We start from the raw sequence: 20375 nt of genomic DNA on the forward strand, positions 1-20375 counted from the left end.
AGCCAGGAGTAATAATTTAGTATCTTATTTTATTATTATTATTTTTTTTTTGTGGGGCAATGGGGGTTAAGTGACTTGCCCAGGGTCACACAGCTAGTAAGTGTCAAGTGTCTGAGGCCGGATTTGAACTCAGGTACTCCTGAATCCAGGGCTGGTGCTTTATCCACTGCGCCACCTAGCCGCCCCTAGTATCTTATTTTATTAATCAGTAGCCTACATTAATCTACTCCCTTTCCTCTGCTTTGTTTGTTTAGTAACCTAGTCATACCATTGAAATCTATTTTATCTTGAATTAATTATACTAGAATGATTTAGTTAGATGTGTACACATCCCTGGATACACATCCCTGCCTTCTTGTTAATTTTTATAGTTTTCCAGGCTCTTTGCCTTCACATCTGTTTCCTATGCTACCTCACCTACACAAAATTGATGTTAGATTTGTTTGCTAGCAGTGTTTATTTCTGAAAGCACAAACCTTTTGTTGAGATGATCCTTGGCAAATTTAAAACTCTATAAGGAACATCTGGTGAACATTGTGGAGTATGATGACAGCACTAACATAAAACATAGTGCCACTTGTGACAAGTCAGAAAACAGTGGCATTCTCTGTAGCATTTGTAGTTTCCAAAATACTTTGGTCAGGATCCTGCTTCAAAGGCAACTGCTGCTTTGGGAAGGATCTCAGGGTCTGATTTTCATGTGTTATGAGAGTGAAGGGTCTGGACAAAATTCATGTGATTTTTTTTTTTTTTTGTGAGGCAATTGGGGTTAAGTGACTTGCCCAGGGTCACACAGCTAGTAAGTGTTAAGTGTCTGAGGCTGGATTTGAACTCAGGTACTCCTGACTCCAGGGCCAGTGCTCTATCCACTGCGCCACCTAGCTGCCCCACATTCATGCGATTTTGAAAGTTATAACCACTGGATTTGGTATGCAGCTGGACAGACAACCCATAGAGCTGGTCTATAAGTACAATTGTCTCAGACACTGACATTGAAACTCAATTTGATTATGAAATTCCTGGAATTCTTTATTTTTGGATTTCTTTTTCATGAGATGGTCAGTTGATCTTTCTATTTTCAAGAATTGAATAGGGGGAGGACGGTGGTCTGGTTTGGCTCAGAAATTTCACAGTGCTTTTAATGGCCTCTTTCCCCTTATCATACACAAAATAAACGACAAGAGCTCTAGAAAAGGGAAGGAATGAATGAAAAGGCATCTATTAAGCACTTACTATATGCAAAACACTGTGACAGGTGTTAAGTATAGGGGGGAAAAAAAGGAAGACAGTCCCTGTGGGGGCAGCTAGGTGGCACAGTGGATAAAGCACCGTCCCTGGACTCAGGGGAACCTGAGTTCAAATCCAGCCTCAAACACTTGACACTTACTAGCTGTGTGACCCTGGGCAAGTCACTTAATCCTCATTGCCCTGCCAAAAGAAAGAAAGAAAAAAAGACAATCTGCATGAAAGGAACTCACTTTCTAATAAGGGGAGACAACATTGTGGGAAGCTTCAGCTGAAGGACAGATAGAAAGGGCCCATGATCCAAAACAGATGCAAATGTATCTTCTTTAATGTCTTTCCATTGATAAAACCACATCCATTTCTGCTGGCAAACTGTTTGTCAGTGCCAAAGACTTTGTTGGTGAGAACTTTTTTCTAGGTCATCAGGCCCTGTGGCTGCTAAGGAGTCAGGGGTCATGTGATACCTATGGAGGCTGTTGCCAGGATACATCTCAGAGACTGCTTCCCTGGATCATAGTTATGGAGGTTGGGCACATGGTCTGGGCAGCACTGCTATTGCTAGGGTTCTTGGGCTTACCTACCCATTAGTGGCATCTGGTTGGTGGTTGGTATTGATTATTTCCAATTTATACTTAATGTGCTTATTTATACATGGTTATTTGTATATTGTCTCCTCCATTTGACACTGAGTTTCTTGAGAACAGGGACTGTCTTTTACAAAACCATCTTTGCATCTCTGGTTCTTTGCAAAACACACTTGGCAAATAGTTGTGGTTTGTCCTTCATTCTGGAAGAGGATCGATGACATCATGAGGGTGATGTCTTGACTTGTGAATGAAATAGATTTAAGTGAAGCAGAGCTGTGCAAAGTCAGCCTCACTCTTTTCCATAGTCATTGAAGTCCAGTGGCAAGACAAAATCAGGACAACTGGCAATGGCCTAGGATGCAGTGGGTGGCCTTGGCCTTTCTAAATTAAGTTCTTTCCCAGGTCTTGGTTTTTCTGAGGCAATGCCCATTCAATGACTAAGGGCTAGGTAAGAATTGAGATAAAAGATGGCTTAATTTACCATCACAGTACTATCAATCTAGGAGGGAAAGACCCTTAGAATTGACAAATAGTAGGATTTTAATAAATGTTTATTAATTGACCAACTATAAGACAAAATGCCTGACATCTCAGGGAGCTTAGTTTAGGAGGTAAATATATACACACACAGGAAAAGGTAGCCAAGAGAAAAATGTAAATTGAGTGGTATAGACAGCTATAGAAGTTTGGAGGAGAGAGTGATCACTGGTGGCTTATTTTGTTTAGGAGAGCTTTATTATTCTCATTTGTCAAGGAAAGCTTCCTGAATCTTATTCTGTCTGAATGATATAATTGAGAGAATCTTTTTAGCAGGAATAGGGAGTACATTTCATATGTAGGAAGAGAACACTCAAGAGAAAATCTTCACATAATGGCATCCTGTTTGGACTTACTTGAGGTAGAGAGAGAAAGCTCATGCTGACAAGGAGCTTTCATAGATAAAATTTATTATTGTTAAAGTAAAGGAAGTTGGAAAGAAACGTGGCAGCCTGGGATGTCTGCTTTCTTTTTGGCCTAAACCAAAACATGCCACAGCACATATGAGATTGATCCAGAAGCTGACTAGCTCTGCCAGACTGAACTTAGTCTCTCCTGAACAATTTAAGAGAACAGTCTATCAATAAGCATTTATTAAGCACCCACCATGTGTCAGGCATTGTGCTGAGTGCTAGAGATATTAATACAAACAAAAAATAAAGGTGGTCTCTGCTCTCAAGGAGCATACATTCCAGTGGGGGAAGATAGTACATAAAAGAGGAACTGAAAAGGAAGAGGAAGGTGAGGGAAGATGGGGAGGAGAAAAGGTACTTGTGTAGGGGCCTGGTGGTAAAGTCCAGAAAATGAGGGATGATTCCTCAAAATGGAGGTTCTGGGTGAAATTCACCAATGGGGGAAGGGACCCATAGGGGCAGAAAGTGGAGGCAGCAGAGGCATGGTGATAAAGCCCAGAAAATGAGGAGAGATGGGTCTGGACCCTTGCTCAAAATGGAGGCCCCCTGAAGAATTCACTAATGGGAGAAGAGGCTCAAGGGGTGGAGGGTGGAGATAGCTTGGTCATAGTGATAAAGTCTAGAGAATGAAAAATGGCTGATCCAGGCTCTGTTTTTATAGTCAGGAAAGCAAAGGTAGTTAATGTTCTTTCCAGATGTTCCAGTCTAGGGCAGGAACCTTCACATACAACAATCACGAGTAAAGTAGATAAGGATATCTCAAGGATGGGTTCAATTCCTTTTGGAAATCCTGAGAGATTTGTAGGATTATAGATATAGACCTGAAAGGGATCTTAGGTATGAAGGGACAAAACCAGAATTCTAACTCAAGTCCTTTCACTCCAGAGCCAACACTCTGTCCACTGCACCTTGCTCTCTCTGTCAGGGGTGGGACTCAAACCCAGGTCTTCTGACTGAGAGGCTCTTTCAGTTACACTGTGCTGCCTATCTTGTTCATTAGAACCCCATGTGGAACATACTCCATGACAGGTAGAGAGAGATGGAGGTCAACACAGCACCATTGATAACAGAGATTTCTAAAATCCTCAGAAGATGGTATTTGGACACTGGATGTCTGAATACTGAGTCAATCAAGTATAAGCTTTTGCTCATTCTACCATACTGGAAAAGTTTTCAGACACAAGCAGTAGACTAAGGTTCATCTGATGTTCTTGTCTATATGTCCACCCCTCCTTCAATGGGAAGGGACTTGGTTTTAAGAGAGTGTCTTGCTGGGGGCAGCTAGATGGTGCAGTGGTAAAGCACCAGCCCTGGATTCAGGAGTACTTGAGTTCAAATTTGGCCTCAGACACTTGACACTTACTAGCTGTGTGACCCTGGGCAAGTCACTTAACCCTCATTGCCCTGCAAAAAAAAAAAAAAAAGAGAGAGAGAGTGTCTTGCTTCAACTTATATATATATATATATATATATAAGGCCCTGAATAAAGGAGATAATAAAAAGAAGAGAAAGAGAATACAACTTGAGTTGTATTGTTGAGTAGTGAATTGTATGTGCCTGTGTAAGGGGTTGTTCTGAAGGGGAAGAATGTCCTCCTTACTTCCCTACCTCTTTACACATGGCTCCAAGAAACTGTAGTATTCACAGTGGCCATGTGATGGTAAAACTGTTTCATCAGAAGGGCTAAACCAGACTGAGGATAACCAACAGGCTTCAAACCCATCGATAAGTTAGGGGAATGTCTACCTTAAGCATATGAAGACTTCCTCCAGCAGAATGGGTGGATGAAAAAAATTTGTTCCAACAGCCATGAAGGTGACTGAAGCAGGTGCTATGAAGCATTTAAAGCTTGGTCAGACATTGAAAACAGCAAGGTTCTGCTGCATTCTGTGCTATCTCATTATGTCTTGCCACTGGACTTTGATTACTCTGGAAGAGAGAGTGAGGCAGATGACTTTGCACAACCCTGCCTCACTTAAATCCAATTCACAAGCAAGTCAAGGCATCCCCCTGGGATATCAGTGGTCCTCTTCAAAAATGAAGGATGAACAACAACATATAGGGGTGCACATACACACAATTATTTAACTTCATTCTTTGGTATGTCTTTCGTCTTCAGAGTGATCTAAGACATATTTTTCTTTCTTTAGACAAGGCTTTGGTTGTTTAAAAAATGCCACTCCTTTGTAAACCCCAAGCAGGTTGTCTTCCAGAAGTTCTCTGGACCTCGGGACACATTCTCCCATTAAAGCAACAAACAGTGGCAGGGTTCCCAGGTTTGTCTTTTTAAATCTATTATGGCCATGGGACTTAGAGCCGGAAGTCCAACTCCCCCATTTCATAAACAGAGTGTGATGGCTTGTCCAGTGTCACACAGGTCATATGTAGCAGAGACAGGATTAGATTCCAAGGTCTTCTGACTTCAGTATAAATGGCCTTTTTCTCTACTGCAACACACTGCTTTCCACTTATAACTGGTATTAACTAATTTCTGCTCAATAGAGTTCACATCAGTTAAATAAACAACCCCACTCATATAACTGCTTAATTCTGTTTTTAATCTCTTTAAAACTCTGGAAACAATATTTCAGCCTATCCTCCTCGTATTCCTCCATCCCCTTTTTAATGATTAGGTGGTGTATCATGTTCCTAAAGAATTCATTAAAATTAGATACTTCCCTGGGTTGGGTAGCTTCATGGTGATTTTTTTTTCCTACAGGAATACATAAATAGAGTTTTAGTAATTCACTTATTTTCAATTTGTGCTCTGGTTGTGGCATCCTTGTTATAGGACTAGTGGGTTTTAAATAGCACGTTTTTTGCCTCTGCCCCCTTCATTGGACCTACTGCTATCATAGACACTCTCACGTTGGAGTGATTGTCTAGGGGACAAAAGGATAAGTAAATTTATAAAGAAATTATTTACTGGTTAATATAGGTTGGCATGAATTTTCTGTTTTCATTTGTGGAACTGCTGGTAGAACTTCTGGGAAAACTTGGGTGAGATGGGCTTATGATTAGTCAAAAGCTGTGAGTCCACTTTAGGAAAGTTTTCCCAAAAATGTACTTGCCTCATAGAACAGTGACCATATTGGGTAATGACAGAGGCCAACCACTGCTTCTGATTTCTTTTTTAAAGGGAGGTAAGCCTGAAATGAAATGAGTTTGCTTTGAAGATAAGCTGTTCAAAGGTTTTAAGCTTTCAGTTTAAGCTCTCTCTCTCCAGTGGCTGGCGGCTTGAATATATAATACCACAAAATATATTTCGAAGCAGGTATAGTTTGTCTGGAAACATTGTTTAATAAAACACAATCCATCCCTTTTGCAAAAAAGGAAAATGATTAGATATTGACATTTTGCCCTTTAGCTAGGACATTTACCTTTTAGTAAAACTTAGAAGTGAAAGGTTATTAGTAGCTTCAGGTTTTTGTTTTTTACTTTTTTGTGCTATTAAGCTTAGAACTCCTTACAACTTTTCCTTCTTTCCTTTTTATTTTTTCCTGCTCTTTCTGGGAATTTTCATGTACTGGGGATAGATCGATTACTAACCCTATGAATACTACTGAGTAGTAGAGGTTTTGAATAAGTTGAGACTATAATAGTCCTAATGTACTTTCCTAGAACAAAAAAGGATTATAAATTCCTAAGTATCAAAGACCAAATCTTATTTTTCTCTTTCTCAAAATGCTTTACACAATAAGTTGTGCATACAGTTATCTATATTGTCTGCTCAGTACTGTCCTTCTCCTTCCCATCTGGATACTGCCCTGTTGAAATGCAAACTTGGAGGTAAGCTCACTTGTCCATGATTTAGGATAATTTGCTATACAAAAACTGATCTTTTCAGACTTTGATTCTCACTCACTTCTTACTAGTAGTGAATTGCTACGTGAAGAATAGGAGCAATCAGGCCTTTAAGTCTTTCTGTTCCTTATCAATACCAGCTTCATTTTTGTCCTTGTATTTATTACCCATAGTGCTTGGAATATCACAGTGGTTTGCATGGATTAGATATTTAACAAATATTTTAATTTGTAAAAGGCCTTTGTAGAAGGAATTTCTATATTAAACGAAAAGATGGAATAGGCCAAAGCTCCTTAAACTGTGGATTTCAACCTCATATAAGGTCATAGAACTGAATGTGGGGGTTGCGAAAAATTTGGCAACAGTAAAAGGTTATGTATACCTATTTTATATATTTATATACCCAGGGTCACATAAAGATTTCTTGGGCAAAAAGGGGTTGCAAGTGGAAAAAAGTTTAAGAAGCCCTCTACTGGTGACGTCTATTTAAGGTGCCTTTTGATATGAGATTTTATAATTTCTTCATACAGAAAAACAAAGAGATCCAAGCCCCTTTCCCAATGTATGAATTTGCTCTAGTGTTCAGTCTGCTTATGGACTGACTGAGGCCGACAAAGGTATGGAATAGATGACCACTTGTGTTTCCATTCAGTTCTATTATTCTCTAATAACCAAATGGGAAAGTAGTGAGGCACAGTGGAAGGAATACTGAATCTGGAGCCAGAGGTCTTGGCTGTTATTTGTTGTGTCTCACTTTCTGTGACCCCATTTGGGGTTTTCATGGTAAAGATCCTGGAGTAGTTTGCCATTTCTTTTTCTAGCTCATTTTACAGATGAGGAAACTGAGGCAAATAGGGTTAAGTGATTTGTCCAGGATCACACAGCTAGTGTCTGAGGTTGTCTTTGAAAGATGAATCTTCTTGATTCCAGTCCCAGTGCTCTATTCACTGTGCCACCTAGTTGCTTTGTGCCACCAGGATCTGAGTTGAAATTCCAACTCCACATAAAGGTATATGAGGGATGAATAAACATATTTTGGAAGATATTTGATAATATTAGAATCTACATTCTCTTTTTGATATTGAGAATCACAGTGCTGGACTGGGAGTCAGAGAATCTGAGTTTACTTCCTGATTCTGCCACTTAATTCCTGTGTGACATCAGGCAAGCTTCTTAACCTTAAAATGAGGTACAACTTTAAGTGTTAGATCTATGATCCTTTGAACTGAGGTAACTGTTCACCATTACTATAAGTTACAAGGATTAGGATAATTTTTTTAATGGCTCATTCTGGGAAGTGATTCAAAGAATTAGGACAATGAGAATATTATGGACTTGTGAATATTTGAATTTATATCTTCAGGTGTTTTTATTTGCTTGTTTTTTTTTTCAGCTAGTGACCAAAACATATGTAGCATGAAGTTTCATGAATATTTCTGAATCATATAATCTTAAAGCTAAAAAGGATCTTAAAAATCTTGGCTAATTTGGCAAATCAAGTAATTGAGTCTCAGAGAGTTTAAGTAACTTAAAGTTAAGCAGCTAATTAGCAGCATATAACTTTTTTTGAAAAAAAAAAAACAACCCACATCATAAGAATGTTGTGTTTCTTAGGCCTCAGGAGTCATAATATTAAATAAATTAACAAAACATCACATTTACATATTTTTGCATGGTTAAGGAAACATAGAAATATTAAAAAGTAAAAATTTTGTCTACTAGCAAATTGTTATTTCTTTGCTATTTTCAGGATGTCATCATATAAGTAATCAAAGTAACTTATCAAGAACTTACTACTTTTCTTTCTTTCTTCTTTTTTTTTAAAAAATAGGGTCAGACCTATTACCAGTCATTTCAAGTTTTAGAATATGGTAAGTGTTGATCAATTTAACTTTTTTTTTTTTTTTTTAGTGAGGCAATTGGGGTTAAGTGACTTGCCCAGGGTCACACAGCTAGTAAGTGTTAGGTGTCTGAGGCCGGATTTGAACTCAGGTGCTCCTGACTCCAGGACCGGTGCTCTATCCACTGTGCCACCTAGCTGCCCCAATTTAACTTTAAAAGGAAAAAAAATGTTAATTTCTTTGGAAATGAAGATAACAGAAGTAATCATGTTATATTGTGTACTATATTTGTGTATAGTGTATATGAATGTTGCGTATTATTTTATTCTATATTTCACATACAATCCATAGATTTCAGATTTAAATGAAAGATATCCTATTTTGGAACATATCTATATATGTGTCTGCTCTTTAATAATAGTTTTTCATTCAAAATAAGTAAACACTTTAGCATTTATTTATCCAATTAGCATTTCCTTAGCACCCACTGTATGGCTGATACTGTGAAAAGCAATGGGAATACAGTGACAAAAATAAAACAGTCCAGGGCATCCGGGACTTTTAATTAGAGGAAACTCCATAAACACACTTAAATACAAAATTTATAACAAAGTAAACATAAATGATTTCTTGGAGGAGGAGCATTTCTTCTTCCTTTTCTTGTCTTTCTGAGCAATGAAATGTAACAAAGAAGAGAAAGCATAAATAGCTGAATAGAAACAATATCTAGTAATTTAGATGATCCAGAAACATCTCAAACTCAGGGTCCAAAGTGAACTCATTGTCTTTCCCACCAAAATCACCCTTCTTCCAAACTTGGCTACTGCCGTTAAAAGCACCACTAATTCTCCCAGGCTTCAGTTTCATAATCTTGGTGTGATTATTCAATTTCCCTCATTCCTTCTGTCCAATATGATACCTGTCTTGTCATTTTCATCTATGCTCTCATTTGCATCATAATTTGATACTCTCTTGAGTATTTCTCGTTTGACTTGTTCTCTTTACTCACAAGTTACTTAACTAAGGTTAAGGGCCTCGTCAACTCTCACCTAAATTATTGATTGCCCTGCTCATTCAACTCTCTTCTTTACCAAAGTCCATCCTTCACACTGTTGCCAGGGTGGTTTTCTTTTTTCTTTTTTTTTTTGCAGGGCAATGAGGGTTAAGTGACTTGCCCAGGGTCACACAGCTAGTAAGTGTCAAGTGTCTGAGGCTGGATTGGAACTCAGGTCCTACTGAATCCAGGGCCAGTGCTTTATCCATTGCGCCACCTAGTTGCCCCTAGGGTGGTTTTCTTTAAGTAAAAGATATGACCATATCACTACCTTACTCATTAAACTCTCCAGTGGCTCCCTATTGCCTCCAGGATAAAATATAATCTCTTTTATTAGTTCTTAAAAGACTTTTATAACCTGAGTAAAGCCTGTCTTTCCAACTTTATTGTGTACATTGGTTTTTGTTTTTGTTTTTGTGGGATAATGAGGGTTAAGTGACTCGCCCAGGGTCACACAGCTAGTTAAGTGTCAAGTGTCTGAGGCCCTATTTGAACTCAGGTTCTATTGTATCCAGGGCCAGTGCTTTATCCACTGTGCTACCTAGCGCACACTCTATTGTGTATGTTGTTCTCTTTTCTGCTCTCTGTGATACAAACAAACCTACCTTCTCTGTGTTCTTCATGCATGCCACTCCAGCTACCATTCCAGTGCCTTTGCACTGACCATTCCTTATCAGCCTAGACTGAATTTCCTCCCACCTCTGTCTCAGAGAATCCTTCTCTTTATTCTAGATTCTGTTCAAGCATCGCTTCCTACACGAAGCTTTAATTGATCTCCCCAATTGTTACTGTCGTCTCCTCCAAAATACCTTGTATTTACCTACCAAACACACACACATTTGTATTTTGTCACTTTATAGTTATTCTATATATACTTGTCTTCCCTTTTAAACTGTAAGCTCCCTTTGAGATTAGGGATTATTTCATTCTTTATATTTGTGGGTTTTTTTTTTTTTTTAGTGAGGCAATTGGGGTTAAGTGACTTGCCCAGGGTTACACAGCTAGTAAGTGTTAAGTGTCTGAGGCTGGATTTGAACTCAGGTCCTCCTGACTCCAGGGCCGGTGCTCTATCCACTGCGCCATCTAGCTGCCCCTCATTCTTTATATTTGTACACCTATCACCTAGCATAATGCCTGACGCATAGCAGATATATCATAAATTCTTGTTGATTGATTGGTTTGGATTTTCTGTAATAGAAAGGGGCCATAAAGGTACCAAGACCCAGGGGATTAGGTATTAGATCACCCAGACACTGTCCGTTTGAATTAGCTGAATCTTTTCCCTTAATTGTTCCAATGACCGTAATGCAAGGAGCGGGGAAAAAAGGTGAATTAATTTTTATATTGGTGGTAGAAGGGGTCAAGAATGGGGTAGGGGTGGGATGGATAGAGAACAACTAATTACACATTGTTTGTATCTTTTGTGATTATTTCTTATTTAAACAACAGAAATTAGGGAAGGGGGAGGTATCATTATTTGGGACCTTGAGCATTCTACATTCTCATAACCATTTGTATGGCAAATCCAAGTCCCAGAATGGGGGTTGGCAGCATTTTAAACCGAATACTTCTTCCTTCCTATTTGAAGGGCCTAGTATTAGAGAAGATGATAGTTGCTAAGAGGTGAGGTTGAGGGGTGGTAGACAAGGCTGATGTGCACCAGAGGTGAGATAAGAGAGGTCAAGTTCTCTATTGGTTTGTAACTCAAGAGTTGTTAAATGTACGAACTCTTGAGGTTTCAGAGAATTTTGATGGTGATGAGGAATAGAGCCTGACAATGACAGCTGTCCTCCATGTTTGTCTGGAATGCCAGGTGTTCTGATCTCTTGTGTAAACAACACTAACACATACGATAGAATGAAGCTCCAAAAGGCAAGAATCACTTCATTTTTGTCTTATATTTCCACTGTTTTGTATGGTGCTTGGCAAATAGTAGGTGCTTAAAAATGCTTGTTGACTGACTATTAGGAGCTTTACCGTGAGAATTCCAGCATCACAAGAGTTATGGCAAGTCTTCATTTTTCTACTTCTTTATCAGCAGCATGCTCCTTTAGTACCAGGATTTCTGGTAGACTCCCGTGCTTCCTTGCTTTCCTAGGAAGCAAAATCGGGTTAAAAATAATTCATTTCTGCAGATGGAAAGGCAACTTGGTAAAAACATAAAGTGAAATTCTTAATACACAACTGATGTTTAAGTCAAGTAACATGATTTGATAGGTCTTAGAGTCTAATGATTTTAAATTAACTAGAACATTTTATTACTTGGAGGGGAAACAAAGTACTTTATAAATGATTTAACAAATGACTGGCCATTTATTTTTTAAATTAAAAAAAATTTTTTTTTTTTTGCTGGGCAATGGGGGTTAAGTGACTTGCCCAGGGTCACACAGCTGGTAAGTCAAGTGTCTGAGGCTGGATTTGAACTCAGGTACTCCTGAATCCAAGGCCGGTGCTTTATCCACTGCGCCACCTAGCCGCCCCTTGACCGGCCATTTATGAAGCTAACATTCATTTAAATTAATGAATGAAGGGGCAGCTAGGTGGTGCAGTGGATAAAGCACCGGCCCTGGAGTCAGGAGGACCAGAGTTCAAATATGACCTCAGATACTTAACACTTACTAGCTGCGTGACCCTGGGAAAGTCACTTAACTCCAATTGCTTCACCAGAAAAACGAAACCAAAACAAAACAAAATAAATTAATGAGTGAAAAGGCATGTATTAAGCACTTATGTTATACTAGGCAGTTGTTGGGAGATATAAGTACTGTTGGAAGATATAAGTACTGTTGGAAGATATAAGTACAAAAGTGGCACAATCCCTCCCCACCAAAGAGCTTATATTTTATCAGAGGGAGACAGCACAAATAGAGTACTTGTTTCATTTGGTTCTAGAAGGCAGAACTAGGAACAGTGAGTATCAGTTGCAAAGAGGTAAAATAGATTTGATGTAAGGAAAGAGTTTATAAGAATTAGCACTATCCCAAAGTCAAGTGGGCAGCTTTGGGAGGTCATGGGCTCTCCTTCACTGGACAGTGGTTTTAAAGCAAATTCTGGGTATTGCTTATTGCTTTTGTTGTTGGTGGGGATTCTTTTAACAAACACATATTATTATCTCCAATGTTAAGACATTACTATTTCTATCTTGTTGAGCCAAACTGGACTCTCTTTCTAAATAGCAAAAATCTATTTTTTACCTCTCTCACTTCCAGTGTTCCCATAAAAAAATAAGAAAAACAAAACTTTTGTAACAACTATGCATAATCAAGCAAACCAAATTCCTTTATTAGCCATGTCCTCCAAAATGTCTTATTCTTTACCCTCAGCCCATCTTCTCTCTATCATGTGGTTCATCTTTATGCTTTGTTTATCAATTCTTTGGAATAATGGTTTACCATTTCATTGATCAAATATCTTTCTTTCTTTTTTTTTTTTTTTTGTGGGGCAATGGCAGGGGTTAAGTGACTTGCCCATGGTCACACAGCTAGTAAGTGTCAAGTGTCTGAGGCTGGATTTGAACTCAGGTACTCCTGAATCCAGGGCCGGTGCTTTATCCACTGTGCCACCTAGCTGCCCCCCAATCAAATATCTTTCAAAGCTACTCTTTATAATAAGGTCAATGAAATCTTAATAATTTTAGACTTGTATTTCTTTTTCAGTGTTACCCAAATTTGAAGTTACTCTCCAGACGCCTTTATATTATTCTTTGAATTATAAAAGTTTAAATGGCACGGTCACTGCAAAGTAAGTATTATTTACTATTCTCTCTCTCTCTCTCTCTCTCTCTCTCTCTCTCTCTCTGTCTCTCTCTCTCTCTCTCTGTCTCTCTCTCTCTCTCTCTCTCTCTCTCTCTCTCTCTCTTCCCCTCCCTCCCTCCCTCCCTCTTGATTTATACGTTCTGGATTTTAGCTATGATATTTCTGGGTGTTTTTAATTCTTTATGGTTCTAAGAGAATTCTAATCAAATCTGACCAGTTTCATTTAGTGATTTTTTGGAAATGTGGCATCTAGGTTCTTTTTCATGATTTTTGGAGACTTTGATGATTCTTCAGTTATCTTTCATAGACTTTGTTTTTCATGTCAGTTGTTTTTGATAGTAGATACCTTACATATTCTTCTAAGTGTTCAGTCTTTTGCCTTTGTTCTAGTATTTCTTGTTTTGTTTTCTTTATTCTATTTTTCAGGAAGTCTTCTACATGAGTAAGGTTTTCTGCTTTCTGTTTCATGCTTATCTCCATTTTCCCCTCTCAAAAGCTCTAATTTAAATTTTAAAAAATCTTTTCCTTCACTTCTTCTAGGTACTCTTGGAGTCCTGTGTCTAAGTTACTATTTTCTTTGAGGCCCTGCTTGAAATTGTTTTGGAGTTAGTCTTTTCTTCTAGTTTTACCTCTTGGACTTCTTTTAACTGATAGCATTTCTTCATTGCGTTTGTTCAGAGTTATCTTCTCTTTATTTATATTTTCAGCCCCAATTCCTGGTCTAGAATATTGTGCCAGACAGATCTAGGTGCTGGCTTCTCCTGTATTCTTGGATGGGGGAAGCATGTCCTGTTTGGTCCTGTGTGTGGTTGCTGCTTCAGTGATGGATGGGGTGACTGGGACTCTGCCTCTCTCTTTGCCACAGTCCCTGGCTTCTGCCTCCATTTACTGGTGGCCCAATTCAGGTGTTGGTCTTGGTCTTGTCTTTGGTTCCTTTTCTTTCTATGTCCTCCAACTGAAAACTACCTTTATCCCCTGCTTTGGCTCTCACAGGCCCTAACTGGATGTTAGGAAATTGTGTTATTATCAGGCTTCCTGCAAGTAATCTTGTGTGGATGTGCAGGGTGTGAGCTGGCCTTATGTCCTGCATTGGCTCTTAGAAGAGAATTGGCTTTAGGGTCCTTGAAGGACTTCCAGAACTCATTCCTGTTTTGGTAGTCTCCTGGTATGGCTCTGAATGTCTCCAGGTGTTTACTGCTTGGCCCTTTCTCTTGGTGTGGTCGCCTTTTGGGGATTACTCTGTCTTTCTAAGTTATCTGCTGCTTTGACATGCTGGGACTGAGATCCTACTGGTTTTAAGGCAGTAGGAACTTATGCTGCTTTTTATTTTTTTGTGCCATGTCTCTGAGGGCTTCTGGATATGTTTTTTTTTTTTTTTTGCACTATTGGAATAGGAGTTTACTGGTAAAATTTCTCTTTGGGTTTCTTATACATTTTAGATTTTTGGTAGGGTGTTTATAGGAGTACTGGATTCCTTTAGGACCCTTCCTGTTGTCATCTTGCTTCTCTTAATTCTTTTTTTTTTTTTTGGCGGTGCAGTGAGGGTTAAGTGACTTGCCCAGGGTCACACAGCTAGTAAGGGCCAAGTGTCTGAGGCTGGATTTGAACTCAGGTCCTCCTGAATCCAGGACCAGGGCTTTATCCACTGTGCCACCTAGCTGCCCTCTCTTAATTCTTTTTTTCCCCCCTCTCAATTATTTTTTATTTTTATTTTTATTTTTTGGTGAGGCAATTGGGGTTAAGTGACTTGCCTACGGTCACACAGCTAGTAATTGCTAAGTGTCTGAGGTCAGATTTGTACTCAGGTCCTCCTGAATCCAGGGCCGGTGATCTATCCACTGTGCCACCTAGCTGCGCCCCCCCCCAACTCTTTTTTTTTTTTTAAATTTTATTTTAGTGAGGCAATTGGGGTTAAGTGACTTGCCCAGGGTCACACAGCTAGTAAGTGTGTAAAGTGTTTGAGAGCGGATTTGAACTCAGGTACTCCTGACTCCAGGGCCGGTGCTCTATCCACTGTGCCACCTAGCTGCCCCCCTTAATTCTTAATACTTTTTCTTATGGCACAGTACTATTCCATTATATCCAGGTACTGTATTTTGTTTATCTATTTCCCAAGCAATATGTATCTTAATAATAATAGGCATTATCTCCCATTAGGTCATAAGCTCCTTGAAGGCAGGGGTTATCTTTTGCCTCTTTTTATATTCATAGCTCTTTGCACATTGCACTGCACATAGGTATTTAATAAATGTTTACTGATTGACTGATTTTTAGTACTTAATGAATACAAAAATTGCTGCTATTTTGATGCAGATTAGGTCTTTCTTTTTATTTTGGCTTCCTTGTAGTATATGCTCTGCAGTGGAATCTCTGAAGTAAAGAGTATGGATATTTTAGTCACTATTTTAACATAATTCCAAATTATTTTCCACAATGGTTGGATCAGTTCATAGCTCTACTAACAGCCTATTTGTATTGCTGTTTTTCTACAGCCCCTCTAGTGAATTTTTTGGTTATCTTTGCCCATTTGCTGAGTGTTAGGTGAAACCTTAGAGTTGTTTTGAACCACATTTCTTCTTATTAATTATTTGAAACACTTTTTATATGCTTGTTAATAGTTTGCTGTTTTTCATTTGTGTAATGTTTGCTCATATATTTTAATCACTTATCTGCTATATAATGACTGTTGGTGTTAAAAGTTTTTGCTAATTCCCTATATAACTTGGATATCAGAGATATCATGGCAGAGATATTTAATGCAAATATTTTTCCCCATTGACATCTTCCTTTCTTATCTTAGTTGTATTAACTTTGGTCCTGCAAAAGCTTTTCAGTATTATATAATCAAAATTATCTTTTTATCTTTTATGATCATCTCTAAACCCAATTTCTCTTTTAAAACCTAGCTTTTCAACATCTATAATTTTCTCTCTTTTTTTTTTTCTGGTGAGACAGTTGGGGTTAAGTGACTTGCCCAGGGTCACACAGCTACTAAGTGTTAAATGTCTGAGGTTGGATTTGAACTCAGGTCCTCCTGACTCCAGGGCTGGTGCTCTATCCACTGCTCCACCTAGCTGCCCCTACATCTATAATTTTCTCTCTCTCTCTCTCTCTCTCTCTCTCTCTTTTTTAAGTGAGGCAATTGGGGTTAAGTGACTTGTCCAGGGTCATACAGCTAGTAAGTGTTAAGTGTCTGAGGTCAGATTTGAACTCAGGTACTCCTGACTCCAGGGCCGGTGCTCTATCCACTGTGCCACCTAGCTGCCCCCTACATCTATAATTTTAATTAAGGTTTCTATGTTCAGTTAGGTCAAGGTTTCAGTTGTTTTTTTAATGAACTTAAAAGACCAATTAAAAGGGTGTTAGTAAAGCTTCTGCATGCAGAGTGACTTTTGGCATAACAATAACAGGCGCTAATTACTTTGAAATTGCTTGAATAATGCTCAACCTTGAACAGTGTATAATTTTATTTTGAATTTCAACATGGTAAAAGTAAAATCTGTCGTTTCAGACCATTAAGTAGTTCTAGCATTTAGCCATGATTCTTGAAGCTTATTTAGGTATTCGAATGACTAACTTCTGGTAGTATTTGATGGTTGACATGACAATATCTGCTTTGGTTTTTTGGCACAATTTAATAATGCTGTTTCTAATAGTTAATAAATACCAGACTTCAGCAAAAACAGTGCCATCTGTTTAGTTCTGATGGGATTTTTAGGCAGTGGGGTAAGTGGAGGGTGGTGGTAATTTCCTAGTTTAGGTTGCTCACAGATCAAAAAATTGCCAAATTACTGACCTAGACATATGTTTATCATAAAGTTATGTGAAACTTTTATAATGACATATGAAAATAGGCAAGCATTTTATTTATGGAGTTCTTACCAACTCAGTCCTCTGTCCAGTTTCAACAAAGTTGACAGAGCTTTTATTTTTGAGTGTTTTCTGAGTTTGGGTACTGTGAAGGGATTTATGAGTCAAAATATGTAAATTTCTGCATTTTATAATCACTACCCTGTATACTTCATATTAGTCAAAATGTCAAGAAACCTTTGTCTGAATTTCCTTTTGAATTCTTTGACCAGTTCTTTTGAATCTTGGACCATACAAAAAACAAGCAGATCATTGACACTCATATGGACTTAATCGAGCCTGTACTTCATCTTGGATTTTACCCTTAATTTCCATATTGTTGTATCTTAGAATTTAAAAATAAATCTCTTGCATTTTATTAGTTTGTCACTGCTTGAGACTTTTTGGTATACTCTAATGCTCAAAGGATCTGTTGGCTTTGGGGCTGCTAAGGGAGGGAGAGGTTAGTTCCTCCTAGGCTTCCTGGCTTCCATTCTGTCTGGCCTTATTATCCCCTAGAAAAGGAGAAGTAACAGCAGCAATGACTTGGAAATTTTGTTCCTATCTTGACTTTCTGCAATTGAGATTTGAGTGGAGGCAGGAAAGGATTCCTTGCTGGAGATGAGCGGACCTGGATTGGACAATTCCCCTGACTAGCTTGTCCTCAAGCCTCTTCCATTCTTTTCCCTGCTCAGGCTAGACCTCTGAAGCTGTGAGAAACTGAGGCCCAGAGAATTGTAGAGACTTGACCCTGTCATTCAGTAATGTGTGATTGAGGCAGGAAGAAAAAAAAGAGAGGGTGAGGGGCTAACAGATGAGCAAGAATACAGAAATACAGAATACAGATGGGTCCAAGTGATTCTCAGGCCTTCCCTCTTCTAGTGTCATCTGTTCAATAATTTTGCCATGTCTTTGTTTTCTTTCTCTATTGTATGTGCTTATTTATGTATACATTTTCTCACAGATAGAATATAAGTTCCCTGAGGACAGAGACTGTTTCATTTTGATTTCTGTAACCATAGCACCTATCATAGTATCTAACACGTTTAGTTTTATATAATCATATTCATCATTTCTTATAGCACAGCAATATTCCATTATATTTATATATTGGAATTTGTTTAGGTATTCTTCAGTTGATAGTTTATTTTGTTTCCAATTCTTTGCTATCACAAAAAATGGTGCTATAAATATTTTGGTATGTATGGAGACTTTTTTTTTTTTTTTTTATCAAAGACCTCCTTAGGATGTAAGACTAATAATGAAACCTCAGGGTCAATGGGAATGGTCATTTTAGTTTCTCCATTTGCATAGTTCCAAATTGCTTTCCAAAATGGTTGTACTGATTTTCAGCTCCACCACTAATGCACTAGTTTGTATAACCCATAACCTCTTCAACATTGACATTTCCTATCTCATAATTTTTTTCAAATTTGCAGGATATGAATAAGTGGAAAAACCATAGATTTGAATCATAGGATTAAAGAGTTGGAAGGACTCTCACAGGCCATATCATCCAAAGATTAACCTCTTAGACATACCTAGCAAGTGGTCATGCTGCCTCTGCTTAAAGACCTCTTTTTTTGGGGGGGGGATAGCTCTCCCTTCATGAGACAACCCATTCCACTTTTGGACAGCTCTAATTTGTCAGGAAGTTTTTCCCGTGTCCAACTAAAATCTGCCTCTGTCACTTCCATCCAGTCATCTTAGATCTGCCTTTTGGAACCAAGTAGAACAATCTTGATCTCTTCTCTGTATGTTAATTTACCTGATGAACAATATGATGCCCTTATTGCATGATCTCTATTCCCTTTGTTATCCTGGTAATTTTGTTCTAGATATGTTGCAGCATGTCAGTGTCTTCCAAAAATGTATTGTCCAGAACTGGGTTAAAAAATACATAAGATGTGGTCTGAAGAGGGTATAATATAGCAAGACTATTACTTCCCATGTCCTGGGCATACTTTATCTCTTTTTAAAAATTCTGAACTTAAACACCGAAAAGGAGAGTGTTTCCATATATAACAGCAGAGCCCCAAAAGAAGACTGTGTATGAAACCATGACTCGATTTCATACCACTTGCCTTTAAAAAAAGTGTATAACTTCCACACATTACCTTCAAGATTGTCTTGCTTGTCTGTGTGTCTTTCTGAACTTCTTTTTGTGTATTTAAAAAATTTCAAAGAACCTCTCTATTTCTCTCTATTTTTTGGGGGGGGGGAGGGGCATGTCTATTGCTAGGTGCTCCTTCCTACCCTTTCTTTCCCTTTCTAAAAACCAAACAAAAGAAAGAAAAAAAGGAAGAAAGGCCAAGGGGAGAAATAAGCCTAGTCAATAATAATAAGAAAGAAATAAGCATAGTCAAGCAAAAATGAATCTATACTTTGTCCATCTCCAGAAATGTATGTCTCTTTCTGTACGCTGTGACTATTACATCTCTGTCATGAGTAAACATTTCAGCTAGTTTCCCTATTTATTTTTGTATCATTGTGCATGTATATACGTTCAGTCCTTAGTCTTTCAAAATAAGAATAAAATTCATCTCCTGTACACTTCTCCTTTCTTGTTATTGTTTAGTTGTTTCAGTCTTGTCTGACACTTCATGACCCTATTTAGGGTTTTCTTGGCAAAGATTCTGGAATGGTTTGACATTTCCTTCTCTAGCTCATTTTACATATGAGGAAATTGAGGCAAACAGGGTTAAGTGACTTGCCCAGGGTCACACAGTTAGTGTCTGAGGCCAGACTTCAACTCAGGAAATTGAGTCTTCCTGACTGCAGGCCCAGCACTCTATTCTTACCTCCTTACCTCCCCTTGTTACCTTCATGTTAACATATACTTCTGCACCCTGGTTATGAGAAATAACAACTTCTTGCTCCTTTTTCCTTTTTGCACTACTGTATTCCTTTTATCTTTTCTTCTCTTTCTCCTTTAAAAAACCTTCAGAACAAAACCAGTGAAAGAAACCTGTGTTTTTCTTATTTAACTCCTTCTATATTCTTTAAAAACATTGAAATTCTATGTTAACTTTTTATTTTGGGGGGGAGGGCGGGGCAATGAAGGTTAAGTGACTTGCTCAGGGTCACACAGCTTGTAAGTGTCAAATGTCTGAGGCCATATTTGAACTCAGACCCTCCTGAATACAGGGCTGGTGCTTTATCCACTGCACCACCTAGCTGCCCCCAAACATCTAAAGGTTTGTTTCTTCTCCCCCACTAGAGTATTAGTACTACTAGAGTATTAGAGTACTAGAGGATTAGAACTCCTTTCAGTTTAAGTTAAATTTGCC

The 20375-nt window shown here is 38.3% G+C and overlaps 1 protein-coding gene across 1 annotated transcript in view; it reads left to right on the forward strand.

Annotated features, from left to right (window-relative positions):
- Window positions 1-20375, forward strand: part of CD109 (CD109 molecule) — a 178860-nt gene that overhangs the window by 72006 nt on the left and 86479 nt on the right. The window contains exons 6-7 of the mRNA XM_043962437.1: window positions 8418-8457; window positions 13138-13222. Of these exons, the coding sequence (XP_043818372.1) occupies window positions 8418-8457; window positions 13138-13222 (125 nt within the window). The remainder of the gene's footprint in view (window positions 1-8417; window positions 8458-13137; window positions 13223-20375) is intronic.

Source organism: Dromiciops gliroides, chromosome 4, assembly GCF_019393635.1.
Source record: "Dromiciops gliroides isolate mDroGli1 chromosome 4, mDroGli1.pri, whole genome shotgun sequence".
Taxonomy (NCBI): Eukaryota; Metazoa; Chordata; class Mammalia; order Microbiotheria; family Microbiotheriidae; genus Dromiciops; species Dromiciops gliroides.